The sequence below is a fragment of the Eleutherodactylus coqui genome, chromosome 9 (assembly GCF_035609145.1).
Source record: "Eleutherodactylus coqui strain aEleCoq1 chromosome 9, aEleCoq1.hap1, whole genome shotgun sequence".
NCBI classification, from domain to species: Eukaryota; Metazoa; Chordata; class Amphibia; order Anura; family Eleutherodactylidae; genus Eleutherodactylus; species Eleutherodactylus coqui.
Window position 1 is genome coordinate 41,371,840 of NC_089845.1, and position 15,938 is coordinate 41,387,777.

Consider the following 15,938-nt stretch of genomic DNA (forward strand, 5'->3'; position numbering starts at 1 on the left):
ATCGCTGTAATCGTACTGACCCATAGAATAAAATTATTGTGTCCTTTTTGTTGTAGGTTGTGCGCCGTAGAAACAAGACGCACTGAAAGATGGCGGAATGTTGTTTTTTGTTTTCGTTTTACTCCACTTAGAATTTTTTTAAGTTTTTCACTACATTGTATGGTACATTAAATAGCACCATTGAAAACTACAACTCGTCCCGCAAAAAACAACAAGCCTTCATACAGCGACATCGATGGATAAATAAAGGAGTTACGATTTTTTAAAAGAGGGGGGGCAAAGGGCCACGTCATTAAGGGGTTAAAGAGTTCCTGCACTTTGACTTCGGAGTGCATCTGTCCCGTTGACCATTTTCAGCTCCTTCTACTAGCTGAAGACTGCCCCTTATAGCGCTATATAGGCCTGCCTTCAGCTCCCAGAAACGGCCAATGGAGCAGATGCTCTCCGAAGTGAAAGTGCAGAAACTCGTTAGTCTGTAAGGTGATCACTGTGAAAAGAAAATCTTTGCTCAGTACTCTTCTCCAAAATGTAATAAAAGTTAAAAAGTCGTATATACTCCAAAATGGTAACAATTAAAACTACAAACAAGACCTCACGCAGCTCCGTGGAAGGAAAGCTAGAAAAGTGTTCTGGGTCTTTGAATATAGCGATTCCAAAAATAAACAAATTAAAGCAGGAAAAACCTAAAAAATGTATCATTTTAGTACCAACTTGCAGAAAAAAAGTTTTGTTGTTTTTTAGCGCATGGTAAACGGCATTTTAAAGTCTGAAAGGGTAAAAGTGACAACCTTACATTATACTCTGTGAGTGAAGCCCTCGTTATATGCTCTATTAGTGCTTATTGAGGGACTAGAAGGGACATCCCGGTCCTTTATTAGGGAATATTCACAATAAGGATTGTTTTTCTTAAGAGCTGGGCAGGCTGCTGTGTCCAACGTCTCCATTGTTGCATGGCCATCTATTGGATCTTGCTTAAACTTTCCCTGGCGCATCAGTGCAGCGAAAATGTACAGATGCAGAATAATGAATTGCTAAATAAAAGCATTGCCCAAAGTGGACAACCGCTTTAGGCCCAATGTCCACCGGTGAATTTGATTTGCAGAACCCACTCGGGGCACCCACAAATCAGGCCGCTCACAGGAATGCATTAGCATCCACGAAAGAATTAAAAGCATGCGGATGTCATTTTTTCCTGGCGTTAAAAATTACAGTATGCTCCATTTTTTGTGGATTCCAGCACGGACGGCTTCCATTGAAGTCAATGGAAGCCGCCCTATCCGCAGCACACTCGCAGCTGACACTGTGGACGTGCCGCGGGAAAGCATGCGTTCCAAAATAAGAAAGTACTGTGCATCCACAGTGCAGAAGAAGGAAGATCCAGCCATGGACGGAGAAGACCCGCACTGGCTCCGGAGAGGTAAAAAAAACGTTTTTTAGGCCTCATGGCTGCGGGCACAGGTGCAAACCACTGCAAAATTTCACTCTTGGAAACCGTGCGTGCCCGTGGACATGAGGCCTTAGGCCTCCTGCACACGGGCGGATTTACATTGCGAAATCCGGAGCGGGATTCCGCTTCTGGATTCTGCAGCAAATCCAGCCCATGGCATGCTGTAAGAAAACGCAATTTCCTGCCCATCAGCAGAAATCGATTATGATTTTCTGCTCGCGGGGGAGAAATCGCAGCATGCAGCTATTTTTGTGTGGGTTATGCACGTCTGGCTTCCATTGAAGTCAATAGAAGCCATCCGTCCCGCCAACCATTCTGCAATCATCATTTCAGAATAGTCGCGGGAGCCGTGACAGCCCGGCGACCTCTGTACTGCGCTTGTGCGCCGGCGCTTCGGCTCTCATATTCACAACAGAGGAGAAGACGGCGGAGAGGGAAGCTGGGATCACCGGCCGGGCACTGGGTTAAACTCCGCTACCGGAATCCCACACGCGGGGTCTGACCCGCCTGTGCGCAGGCGGCCTAAATGGGTATAATAATCAGCCCCCATGCAGTGCATTGTAATGGCACAGAAGAGGTTAAACAGTGCTCTGTTCTATCTTCGTTTCTAAACACACATACGCAGCAAATTGCCTAAATGTCAGCGCGCTCCGCTCTCAGGTGTTCGCTTGTGTTTCTTAAAAACGATAGCTTTTACAATAAATGGAGGAATAGGAAAACGTGCGCACCATAATGTTTTGGAAAAACAGCGACTTTACCTAATGAGCACTTCTTGTCAAAAAGTACCGACTTTATTTATAGCTTCCTTTTTGATTCTAATTTTAGCCCAACACCAATAGGCAATTCGTAAAGCTGCTGCTAAAAACAGGAAGTGTGGTTAGATATGTGGGCACGTTCCAAGAGTGTTTCCAAAATTTTAATTCTGAATGAAACTTCTCTACTTTCTCAAAGCGTGCTTGTGCTTTCTGAAGATCGTCGTGAAGAACTCTCGGAGCTCCACGTAGCAGTCAGCAGTAAGGAGGCAGTGCGGATATATGGAGGTCCTGCACGCCGCAGCACCGTCACAGATGACATCTGCTATTTACATAGGCTGTATTACAGCTACAGTTTGTATGAATGACTCGGCACGCCACATTGGGGATGTAGGGATTGCAAGTGTAAACTAGAGTTGGCCATACATGGAAAAAGTTTCCACATTTCTGTTTTCCTAGTTCTTTCTTTTCACTATGTGCATGGCAGTAAATGTATTTACCCACATAAGAACTCCTCGAATGACCAAAGTTTTGAGTAAGGGTCTGTTTGCGCTACACGATTTATGGGATGAACGAGCGAACAATTTCGGAGTTTGCTCATTTGCCCCGTACAGCCTGTTTATACAAGCAGGTATATCGTTGACTCGTAGTTCACAATCGCTGTATAAGGCCATCAAAATCGCACAAGATTTGTGCGTTGCGAGACGCACAAATATGAACCCCATTCTTTTGAACGGGGTCATACACAAGCGATGTCTTTCTGCACGGCGTCATGATGCTATGCTGGAAACCAATCATGGCGTGTTCTATCTTTCTGCATATTCTCCAATCACAGCGCCTGTTGCTTTCAATGAGGCCAACGGCAGCAGCGCCGACCCTATTGAAAGCAATGGGAGGAACTCTGCGATCCTCTGCCGCGGCTGTGACAGCTGTGCCGGAGGATCGCTGCATCCCCAAAGTGATGTGAGGCTGTTTTGCCATGGAAACGCCTCGAAGGGATTTCATATGGATAGCAAGTATCTGTAAACACGGGAGAGCGCCAGATGGATTCTTTCATATATATTTTTTGCGTATTTTACCCCCTCGTTGGTGGGGCTGTTAAACAGTGTGGTATCATCATTTTGGAGCACAAGAGAATTTTTTCACTTGCTTACGGTTCATATGGATAGCAAGTGTGATATGGAGGCCCCATATCACGCTGGCCCGTTTGAAGTTCGCCTAAGAGAATGAGAACGACTGAACGATCGGTGCTCAAACCGATCGATTAGCGAACGAGCCAACCATGATTTTTACGCCTGCATAACATGAACAAAACAAAGACGATTTATCGTTCACTCGCTGGCTGCGTTCACGCCGAACGATTAGCACTTTCAGTCACTTAAACGACCAAAGGGGCCTTAGGAATGCAAGCAAGTCTAAGATCTTTTATGATCGATTGAGCAAATATCCATTGCCTGTCCCTTCCTGATCGACCTTATATGGGAGCTGCATAGGATTAGGGGCCATTAAGCTCTAATGACTCTTGTTTATCGAAACCTGTGAATCATTGAAATTTCGGAGAAATACCGGACTTAGGACAGGCATAAGTACAAGATATTCCATTGCGCGGTATAAAGGCATTCATGCCTGAGCCCAACGCTCTTCGTAGCACGTGCCCTTCTAAGGTAAAACAACCTAGTAGGCATAGCAGGTCTGCCTTAACCCTTTGCAATCCAATTTTGGATTCAGGGTTTTCTAGGGGGCTTTCTTTTTCTGACATTATACAATGGCGCCATCTGCTGGCTAGAGCCAGTACTGCGGTAGAGGACCTGCTGGAGAGGCCCCCGACAACAGAGCGGCCAGTAATATACAGTAAGAATACCCTGCCGGGTGTCTTCCGACATTAGAGCTGTACAGCCTTCAATCAGAATGTCATCAGACAGTGGATTGGAAAGGGTTAAAACCCCCAACTTGGAACATTATAATCCTAAAGTTTTTAAGCTGGTTTGGAACAGTTTTTTTTCCCTCCACCTAGAACTTCTTTCAAAATATGTTTATTGGTTTTCCAGTCGGCATTACAATATTAAATACGATTGTAGATATGGGACTGTATAGCTTATATTACTAGGCATGCTGGGGTTGTAGGCGGCCACGGCTGGGACCCCCTTCTGGGGTCATAAACTTCAAAAATCAGGTTATGATTGGAATAAGACCGTCTGGGATCCAAGGCACGGGCGCCGGCCCCAGGGTGGTGAGACCTATGTGACAGCGATCCCCATTCTCTGCTAGTTGTTGACCCCCAGTCGACTACAATCAGATTAATACGTCCACCTAGAACTTCTATGTATGACCTAGCAAAAGGACTTTTTACCGTCAACGGGGACAACAACCGAGCAGCAGAGTCGGAGTTCTGTTACTAACCACAATCGCTCCGGGCTTTTACCATACGGTTAGTAATGATATTCGGCTCTAGCCCAATCTATTACGACGTGACGACGATTTACAGAAAACACGCTGATATAACGTCCCGTAAGTCAATGTAAACCATTCTGGTGTTCTCATGTACAGTGGCACATGGTGAATCAATGTTTTGCAGCTAATACATGCCACTTCCTCGCCACAACTCTGTTGTTTTCCTTTGTACTCGATAGAGAGGAAGGAGTCGCAAGCCGTGTTTGGTCTACTTTTCTCTCCATCGTACAGCCTCCCTTTCTGCTTATTGGATCAGCTATTGGTTACAGTTTACTGGAACACAGAAATGGAGCAAGAAGCAAAGTTGTTATTCTTATTATTTCAGGTCTGGGAAAAACCCAGCACTGACACAGACAAGTAGGCGAAGTGCTGATACGGGGATGTGTGGGTGGGGACACTTCACGCAGACGTGACATCATGATAAACAGGTACCGCCGCTGACCACCTGGTGGATACACTGCTTCTAAAGGTTAGGGAATTCTAGCTGTGTAAGAGGCCTGAGAACTGCAGTAACCAAGGTACTGCGCTTATCATTTTTCTGTTTTTACAGTCTTTATTATGACAAACGGGTTTGTAAACCATCATATCATCGCAGACCACACGTGTAGAGGTGGGAAGGAAGAAGAATTTACACTCGGCTTATTTTGTTTCATGTGCTTTTTGTTGCAGAATACCCACCAGAATTTATGAGAAATTATGTAACATTATTATTGCATAGAATTACTTACTAGAGCCAGTGTCTGACATTAAAAATGCACTTGGTGTGTTTTTTTTCCTTTTTTTTTTTTGTTTTTCTGTGCCCTTTTGGGTTTTTTTTTTTCACATTTAGGCGCCATTCACACAAGCGCATGGTCCCTGCACGCGGTTTTTGTGCACGTTATATGCAGTACCAATCTTGGCACATATTACACGCACATACACACCAAAATATTGTGGCGGTTCGTCGGCATGCAGTAAGTTCGTATGTCATTGCGTACTTGCGTGAGAGTGATATTCGCGCATGGTGTGCAGCAGTTTACTCCGGTGTGAGAGAGGACCTTATGATGATGATTAGGCAAAAAAAAAAGTATAAGGGCTCGTTCACAGGAGCGTATTTACACAGCATATTATGTGCGCACATTTTGCGCTGGGAATAGAACCCATTGATTTCCTTGGCTTCATTCACATCCACATATTTTTTCACACTGTGGGGGATTGCTAGAAAAAACGTGCCATATCCCATCTTGCTGCACATTTGCGCACCGTGAGAGCCCATTAAAAGCAATGGGCTTGTGTAAATGCGCACAACATACGTAGAAAAGCTGCGTATTCACTGCTCATATACACACAAAATCAATGGGATTTTGCGTGTATTTTTTGTGTGCGCAAACACACGGTGCATTCGCGCACACAAATGCATGCCGGAGTAGGCGTAAGTGCATTTTGGTCACACAAACGTAGATGAAATGCGTTTGCGTCCGTGTGAATAAGCCCTATGGTTCTACTGGCGGTGCTCTTGCAGCTGACCAACATATGGCCACGATGTAGGCAACTGTATGTCACATGGTTGCATACTCTGGCATTGATCCCCAATGTAAAAAAAAAAACAAGCACCCACCCATATTGCATGGTTTTTGCAGGAGGCCTCTGTATTAGAAAGTGTAGTTGACTTTGCTTTCCATACAGTTAGAATAAAGGTGTGCAGATGCATTCTGCCTAGGTTTATGCCAAAGCAGCACTCTCTTGGCATACGTCTGATACATAGAGCTCTACGGTAAGGTGACCAGACGTCACGATTTTGGTGGGACAGTCCTGCATTGGGATCCTGTGTCCCGCCTTCCGCCGGAACCCCAGCGAAACAGGCATTTGTCCCACTTTCTGGTGACGTCTGGTCACCATTAAAGTGATTACGGGCGAGGTGCCGCAGCTCCCTGACGGGTAATCACTGTGCAGCACTGCGGACCGGATGCATACACTAATGGCAGTGTGTGCATTCGGGATCCTCCTCTCCTCAGCGCTTCTCTTTAGAGAGGGTCATCAACACTGTGAAGACCAGGAGAAGGGTATGTATATGGATCACTGTGGGGCCCACTGGGGTGGTACAGGGGAAAACTCATTCTATGGGTCAGAGTGGGGGGTCACAACTATTGCTGGGGCTTTTGTGGGGGTCACAACTATTGCTGGGGCTTTTGTGGGGGTCACAACTATTGCTGGGGCTTTTGTGGGGGTCACAACTATTGCTGGGGCTTTTGTGGGGGTCACAACTATTGCTGGGGCTTTTGTGGGGGTCACAACTATTGCTGGGGCATCTGTGGGGTGTCACTATTATTGTGGGGCTTCTGTGGGGGTTACTATTATTGCTGAGGCTTCTGTGGGGGCTACTATTGCTGAGGATACTGTGGGGGGGGTGACTATTATTGCTGGGGCTTCTGTGGGGGTGACTATTATTGCTGGGGCTGGTATAGGGGAGCCATAATACTACTGGGGTCACTGTGGGGGTCGCTAATACTAGTAAGGCCACTCTGCACATGGCAGTGTACCTCAAGCTGACTTGGGCTATGTTTACACATGGCAGAAATGCTGCAGAATGTCCGCAGCATCAATTTCCGCAGCAAATTCTGCATCTAAAAGAACAATCAAAATCTCTTTACCTTTTTGTGCAGATTTTGACTAGAAATCAGCTGCAGATACGCAGCAGCGCTCCTCCTCCCCTCCTCTGAGGGCTTGCTTCCCACGGTCAGCGCTCCCCAGCGGCCTGGTCAGGTGCGGCACTGCTGGTCAAGTGATGCTGGTAAGCTGAGGCCACTACAGGCTGCTGAGAACTGGAAGCCTTTGGAGGAGGTGAGGGGGAGCGCCTCATAGTATGAAATCAGCTCTGAATACGCAGCTGATTTCCAGTCAAAATCAACACAAATGTTACAGATTGTGACGTGTTTTGGATGCAGAATCTGCTCCCTGTCTTTTTTTTTTTTTTTTTTAACCAGCCATATGTGGCTGCAAGCCCCGCCCCCTGACCACACCCCTCTATCCTGCTTTGACCCTGGGAAAATCTGATCACCTTATCTACGGACACATCCTGGGTATCCACTGGAGAATTGTGAACATAGCCTATACAATGTATAGGTTCATTACAAAATCAGTTACTTGGCGTACACTGGTGTATAGTATATGTCCTCACCATATCCCACTTGTGGCTTGAAACATCTGTGCATGATTTAGCGCATGCTGGCGGTTTTTAAATCCACTATATGCTATATATGGTGCAGATTCTTGCAGTAGATTTCAACACTTGCAATGCAAAGGGTGTAATCTGCATGTAGCAAATTCTGCTGCATCCAAACATCCTCTAAAAGAATTACTGTACGATATTCAATTGCCCGGAGATAGATGGCTGAGCACAGTGAAGATGTTTGTAGGGGTCTTCAGCGGGGTTGTGGGAACAGTCTCACAATGAGATCCCCAGGGGCATGAGGCTGGAGCCAGGCAAAGAATACTAAAGCGAAGGACTAGGCTTTCCATGTGAGCTTAAAGGGGGGTTTCCACAACTTAGAATTGCTTCACAGCCACTTTGTACTGTCTGGTTGCTGCTGACCAGATCATGTGACTGTTGCTGCCAGTCACTGGCTATAGAAGGTCACTGCTGCAGTCAGTGATTGGCTGCATCAGTCACAGGTCTTGGTCAGCAGCAACCGGGAAGTATAAGGTGCCTGTAAAGCCATTTTAAGTCATGGGAAAACCCCTTTAACAGAAAGCAAGTTGGCTTCTGCTAAAGACTATATTAGCCATTTTGGTTAATTCAAGTTTAAGGGAAAATTTAGGCCTCTGGTGGTACAGAGTAAAAAAATGCAGCCTAGTACTTTAAAGGGGCATTCTGTCGAAAACCCATTTTACCATCACTGCCTCCCTCAACTGACTGCTTGTATTACTCTGGAGGTTTCCTCTGTGTATTGCAGCCACTTCCATGCACTGCAGCCCCCTGTCTGATGCTTCTCGGGCACCATCTTGAGGCTTCTTTCACATAATCGCATATCGGCCGGACGTTTTCACGGCCGGCCGATATGCGCTGTGATCTGATGCATTGAATTCCGATGCATCAGATCACATGGGCGTATTTCTGAGACGTAAAAACTCTCGGCCAAGCGAATATAGCATCAGGCATTTTTATGTCGGGCCCGAAAGATAGTCCTGGAACTATCTTTTGGGCTGAGAATTGCTTAATGTTAAAAAAAAAAATCCACACTAAAACTAGAAGAAAAAACTAAATAACAATTTAGATGCAACTTCTGGGGGTCTGAACTGTGTCAAACATTTGGGTTGTCATTTAGATTGTGCCAAATAGTCATGTCTGCTTTTTGATGCTGCTATATTTTTGTGCCTATTTATTTTAACCACGATGACGCGACCCGTCAGAAATAACACAACACTCTCTTTCCAATGAACTTGCCCTTTTGGCTCTAATAAACTCTCCTACTGGGAGATGTTTAATCACATGAGGGGCAGCCACTCTGTGCCTGAGGAGGCTTCCTATACAATTTAGGATTAATCGTCTTTGATAAAGAGTCTCCAATAAAGAAGACATCAAGAAGAGAGGCCGAATGTTGGTGAAAAGTAAAAGAAAGACCAAAACTATTATTATTGAGATAGAAAACAAAATCAGAAAGCAAACTGGGGGAATCCTGCCAAACAAGGAGGAGGTGGTCTAGAGGTATGTATACCTCCAATCAGCAGGGGCATAGATAAAGGCTCAGGGGCCCGCGTGCAAAAGTTTATCTTGGGGTGCCCCAATGCAAAACCTGTAACAGGGCCCCCAACTATAATGCTTTATTCATAGTACTGGGCTCTCTATATGGAGAAGAGAGGCCTTATGGGCCCCCAAAGGCTCCTGGGGCCGGGTGCAACCGCATCTTCTGCATCCCCTATAGTTATGCCAGTGCTCCAATGTAAACTGCCAACACAGTGTAACTAGACCTTTACAGTAAATACTAAGCACAAATGTGGTATGTCTCATGGGCTATCCAGTAGTCGTAAATACATTATCATTAAGACCACAAGAACTTTCAAAATAGCAGCACCTTACTGAACTGTCTAGGAGGAGTTCCTATAAGGACACTGCCTTCTCTGACATCACTCAGTACACTGCAGTACACAGGGTATTGCATGCACTATGTACATGGTAGTGCTATGAGACCTCTTCTTCCACACAGATGAATGTCTTTTCTATCTGGTCCAAATGCAGAAGAAATGAGGTAAAAGAGAAACGCGTGCTCTCAGTATTACCAGCACCATGTGTAGAGTATACTGGGGGGGAAAGCAGGAAGTCTATGAGGTCTACTTTAGGCCAATAGCTGCAAAAGAGGTAGTCATATCAGAAAATGTGGGCGTCATTTCGACAACTTCTGTACAGCCCAGTAGCGTACCAAAGTTTGCAGGTGACTTCTCAGAATAAGCTGCCATGTGTGTAGATGAGGAATAACCCTATTTCAGTCAATTGTATGACTTGTATTGTGTAAACAGAGGAGCAGCAGAAGTATTACAGATGAGTGCTATATATATATCAAGCATAAAGGAGCGTGTGTGCTGTATTCTAAGGCCACTCTCACACGGTGTCAGCAAAACAATGTGATTTTTTATTTTTTTTTATCAGCGTTCTCTAACGCACTTAACTGCATTTGACAGTGCTTTTTAACGCACCCCATCATTGCTCCCCGCACGGGCGCTAGTATGACTGGCTCACAGTGGGGAGGCTGCAGGAGATTTCTCTCCTCGTGCTCCTCTCCATTGACCTAACACAGCGGCCGTTCAGTATTGAACAGCTGCTATTTACACTCAGCGAGCTGCTCATTGTCCATGGTTTATGCTGCATAAACGATGGATGATGAGCTGATCGCTCATTGTTCAGTGTAAATAGCAACCGTTCAGTGCTGAACAGCCGCTATGTTAAGTCAATGGAGAGGGGTGCGAGGAGGGAAATCCATTTGTCCCGTGTGAAGAGACACATGAACTTTACTTGACAACAAGCGGTTGATAGCAGATTAGAAGAAGGATAGGCCTCTAGCGACAACGGTTTATGGGGATTTTGCAAAAACATAATTTTAGGCAAATAAAGTTACTACGGTACTTATCACATGAGCATAAGTTTTTCTTTTTAAAAGTTTTAAGTGTTAATAACCTGCAGATTCCACTCACAAATCTCCTCATACTGTCTTGCTAGCAAATGATAGTAGTACTGAAATGCATCACAGGTAACCCCAAGCACGAAGAAGAGGTGCACTACCACAGTGCCGCTAAGTTGTGTATAAAAATGCTGCAGCTTCTATGGAGAGCACCTGAGTAGTAGAACTTTCCAAGTTATGGAAATTAACTTTCACTTTTACAGTGGTACATGAACTTGTATTCTTGTTGCAAAAAAAAAAAACTTTGTAATTTGGAAACTGTCAAAAAATGTACAGTTTTGTTTAATATTTAAGCTTCACCTGCATTTTCACAAACAGCCCAGGAGCCTCTCCTTTTTTTGTTTGCACCCAGTTTGACTCTGTTAATTCATTTTTCCATGTAGATTTTCTATGCTTCTGCTGTTTGCAATCCACTTACAGGTTTAGTTCATGTCTTAAGCCAGCCATATTGCCAGTACTTCCTCTTCCACAGTTTAATGCTGCCTGGTATAGCTCTGCACCAATCAGCTGCAAGCCAGCATCTGAATGGCTGCCCCCTCTGTTCCATGTAGTAACAAGCAGTGTCCCCATGTCCCTGTAACTACAGAAGCTAATAGCCTAACAACAGGCAGTGGATTACAAAGGCAAGGGAGTGGTATGCACATCAAACTTCATTTTCAGTATACAAGTATATTACAAGATTGTTGATTCTCACACAGGCTGTTAGAGGAGCATAAGTTGTGTGAAAAGTTAGTGTCCATTTGAACACTTAAAGAGATGGTCTGGTTGGGACTGCATAGCCGCTACAGAGAGTGTCTTACTATGAAAGACCTGGTTTGCCCATGCATTACACAGACAGCCCATTGATTTCAATGGGAAATGTGCAATGAGAGATGGAAGAAAACAATGGGAAATGTGTAATGCTTTATTTCCCTTGTGGTGGCACTTCAGGGTAATCGAACATGCACTGCTCGGCTGTAGATCAGTGCGGGCTTCTGCAGTGAACACCTCGTGATCAGCTTATTGCTGGGACTACCCTCCAACAAAAAGGGTTTAAAAAGAGAATCAAGTTTGCTACTATATTATGTTATTTAAGTTTTTTATGTGTTTTTACAAGGTGATCTTAAAAAATGGTGACTTCAAAAGTGGCATATACTGTATTTAATCTGATATATGATGCAGACGTTGTATTGAAACCACAGTTTTTCCATGTTTTGACATTGATACCCTATTATCATTCGGATCAGAAATTTCTAATGGGTGAGATATACAAAGCAGACTTAGGGACTAACATACTGGATATGACTGAGGTATCTCTGTGGACTAGGCTGTATTATTAAAAGGTTCCCACATTGTGAAACTTTATTAATCCCCTGCTATCCTACCAGTGATGGTCTGAGCGTTATTCCCATTGATTCCACCATAGCATGCATTCTTTTTCAGGTGGGAGCCCTTTAACCCAGCTCATCTTCCATGTGAACAAATTATTGGGCATGTTGAAAATCCAGTATGCCCGATCCCGCTGTTCCCCAATGGCTGTCGGTGGAGGACTCTCTTACACATTAGTCAACTTTTGACTAACTAAAAATAGTGAATTTCTTCGGTGATGACCAAGTACTCCGTACTGTACTAGTGACCTCCTTTTCTCTTTGTGTACTTAGGTGTCAGAAACTACTTAAAGGAAGCATTAGTGAGCATGATTGCTGTACATGCAGAGGTAAGTTTGTGTCTAGCCAGCACTCACATCTCCTTGTTGAAGGAGAAGGCGCCCCTAAATATGAGAAGACTGTTAGAACCACACTTCAAAAGTTGTTTTTTTGTATCCATCTGTAACATTACCTGATATGCAGTACTGGAGTGTATATGGTCTGAATGGGCACAAATCGGATTATGGACCAAGTGAGTAGGTCTTCCGGAACAGAGACCCCTTTCAATGCATTGCATTAAGAGGTCTCTTCTTTTTGGTAAGGCATTGCACCCTTTATTTCTGAGATGTAGACTGATGGTTCATAATGAGCCAGAAATCATTCATTTATGTATTTGTCCATGTTATCGTCGATGTGCTGATGGAATACAATAGCCGTTCTTCAGAGCTATAGAACTCTATTTATGTTGATGGATCTGGCGGTCACTGGGAGATTCCCATTTTAAGGTAGAATGTGGAAAATATTGTTTTAGGTTTTTCTGTTAGATGCCTTTTAACCCTTTCCAATCCACTGTCTGACCTCTGAAGGCATTATGATTTAAGGCTGTACAGCTTCGATGTTGGCAGACGTCCGTCGGGGTTCTCTTACTGTATATTGCCAGCCTCTCTGCCATTGGAGCCTATCCAATGTGTCACCTCATGCAGTACTGGCTTTAGCCAGCAGATAGCGCTGTTGTATAATGGCAGAAAAAGAGTAAGCCCCCTAGGAAAACCAGGATACAAATTGGATTGGAAAGGGTTAAAGAACAGAAAGATAGATACCTGATGAAGCGGCCAAATGGTCACCTCACACTCCCCTATGGAGCAACCCCAATCTTCCGCAGTTACGGTGCATGCCAGACACCGTGTCCTGGAGGCGTCATGTAATCACCACTCTAGAATATATTATGAAATTGCCCTAGGAATACTCCGGGTGAGGGTGCCTCCACACGGGCGTTTGCGTTTTTGGGCGGGAGAAAAACGCAGCGATAGGGCAAATGTGTGTCTGCTTTGTAAAGTGCATTGTCCTGCCTTTTTTTCACCCAAATTGAACAAATGATGGCTTCATATGGAAACCTAGGTGCATAAAAAGGCAAAAAAAAGCCAAAAGATTAAACATGCCGCGATTTTTTGCTGTCGCAACAGAGAGCACATCGCAGATGTAAATGAAACTATTGCAAGACATTGGCTTCATAAATCTGCTTTTTTACTATCACATAGAGCAAAAAACGCAGCGTCTTAGCGTCCGTGTGGAGGCAGCCTTATATATACACAATTCTAATCGCCAAAGACAAAATATGCCCGTAGGTGATATCCCCTAAATATAATATAAGTACTTTATTATTCAGAAAGACAGAGACCACATCGAATGATAAAAATAAAGGGACAACTGGTGGAAGTAATGAGATGTGACCAGCAGTCATCAATTAGTATCATGCGTGTAACTGTGCATATACACACTAAAACATAGGCCTGGATGGCCAACGTCCAAAAGCCTACGTGGAAATTACTAAGTCAGCACCACCAAACCCTATTATAATCTAGCCTATAGCCACCTGACATGTTTCACTTTGCGGCGTCCTCTGGGGGAACAACAACCAGGGCTATAGGAAGTCAGATGGAATGGCCACTCTCTCCGATGTAGTACAGACAGGCAATCTCTGTACCTTTCTACAACTGCAGATACATTTTGGCCTTGCCAATAGTTCCTTTTTTAGATATTTCCAACTCCAACATGCCCTTAGAGCCCAATTTGGGGGCCTGAGCATTCCCTTTGCTTTGACCACGTTGAAAGACCTAGTGCCGATGGCCAACCTCCTGAAGCCTCTCTCCAGTTTTTATAGGCAGTTGACATGTAGGCTTTTACTCCACTGGAGGATAATGCTCTTGAGAAATGGGGCTCAGTTATACCAGACCTGGACTCGGGACGACTGGAGTGACCTCTTGGCATTTCCGGATCCCCTTCACCTGATTAGTGCTAGAAACACTCATACAGGTTAAGTTTCTTGATGGAATCTACTACACCCCTACACATTTGCATGCTATGGGCCTGTTCTGGGAATGTCACGTCTCATAGACTTACTGGCGAAATATTCTTCAATTTCTGGAAACAAATTTGGGAACCCTGCGTATCCTACGCCCTAGAATCTGCCTCTTTGGCCTTGTGGAGGATAATCCAGTTGATGTGGCAATGCCCACACTGTACAAATTATTCTTCTTCTATGCAAAAAAATAGTAATATTGCTCAACTGGAAGCACCCCAAAAAACCCACTGGGGCTGCATGAGATAAATAGTGTAACCCCCACCGTATAAAGTGACATACGGGACCGGTGGATAGAACGCCTTAACACTACATCAGACATGTCTGACTGATTCCTCTAGGGAAACTTAAAGTTTTTTTCCCTTTCTTCCTGACCTTTAACACTTTTATAAAGACTGAATGTCCGCTGGACCGGCCATCTTACGGTGGGCAAAGTTAGAGTTCCAGTGTGTTTGTATCTTATTTTTCTTTGTATTTTATTTTAATTTTTTTTAAAAAAGAGGGCATCATAAGGCCCCCAGTCCACGGGTGTTGCAAAGTCCTGCGGCAGATCGCCGCCGTGGGAGCCGCTGCCGGGAACAGGAGCCACAGACGAATCTCCGCCGGTCAGCCCTATCTAATAGATAGGCTGGCCGCGGAGAATTGGGGCAATTCACAGCATGCTGCGAATTGCCCAACGCGAGCGGAGAATCGCAATGATTCTCCGCTCGTGGACAGGGGCCGGCACTTTCCATAGCATCACTGCCGTGGACTGGGGGCCTAAATGTTAAAGGGGTTGTCTCGCAGCAAACATCAAAATTTTACATTACCCCATTCTGCCTGTCACCCCCCTGGCCTAAAATTGCAATTTAAAGCGGTTTTTAAACCGCTTGCTACTCACCGATCCAACGAAATATGGAGTTATAAAAATCTTCTGCCTAAGATGGCCGCCGGTCCTTTCCCAGGGATGCACTGCGCTTTTCTCCCATGGTGCACCGCGGGTCTTCTCCCATGGTGCACCATGGGCTCTGTGCGGTCCATTGCCGATTCCAGCCTCCTGATTGGCTGGAATCGGCACACGTGACGGGGCGGAGCTACGATGACGACGCGGTGACCAGCTCTCCGGCACGAGCGGCCCCATTCACCAGGCAGAAGCACGGACTGCGCAAGCGTGTCTAAAAACGCCAGAAGATATCAGAATTAGACGGATCCATGGCGACGGGGACGCCAGCAACGGAGCAGGTAAGTGAATAACTTCTGTATGGCTCATATTTAATGCACGATGTATATTACAAAGTGCATTAATATGGCCATACAGAAGTGTATAGACCCACTTGCTGCCGCGAGACATCCCCTTTAAGTGATTGACGAAAGCATAATGATCCAACACTGAATTATTACTGATGAATCTCCCTTTATGTATAAAATGCCCAATAAACGGAGCAGAAAGAT

General features: G+C 44.9%; 1 protein-coding gene across 1 annotated transcript in view; it reads left to right on the plus strand.

Annotated features, from left to right (window-relative positions):
* The window catches only part of EXOC2 (exocyst complex component 2), a 168,571-nt gene that overhangs the window by 143,353 nt on the left and 9,280 nt on the right, over nt 1-15,938 (plus strand). Inside the window, exon 23 of the mRNA XM_066579268.1 lies at nt 12,443-12,498. Coding sequence (XP_066435365.1) covers nt 12,443-12,498 — 56 coding nt within the window. The remainder of the gene's footprint in view (nt 1-12,442; nt 12,499-15,938) is intronic.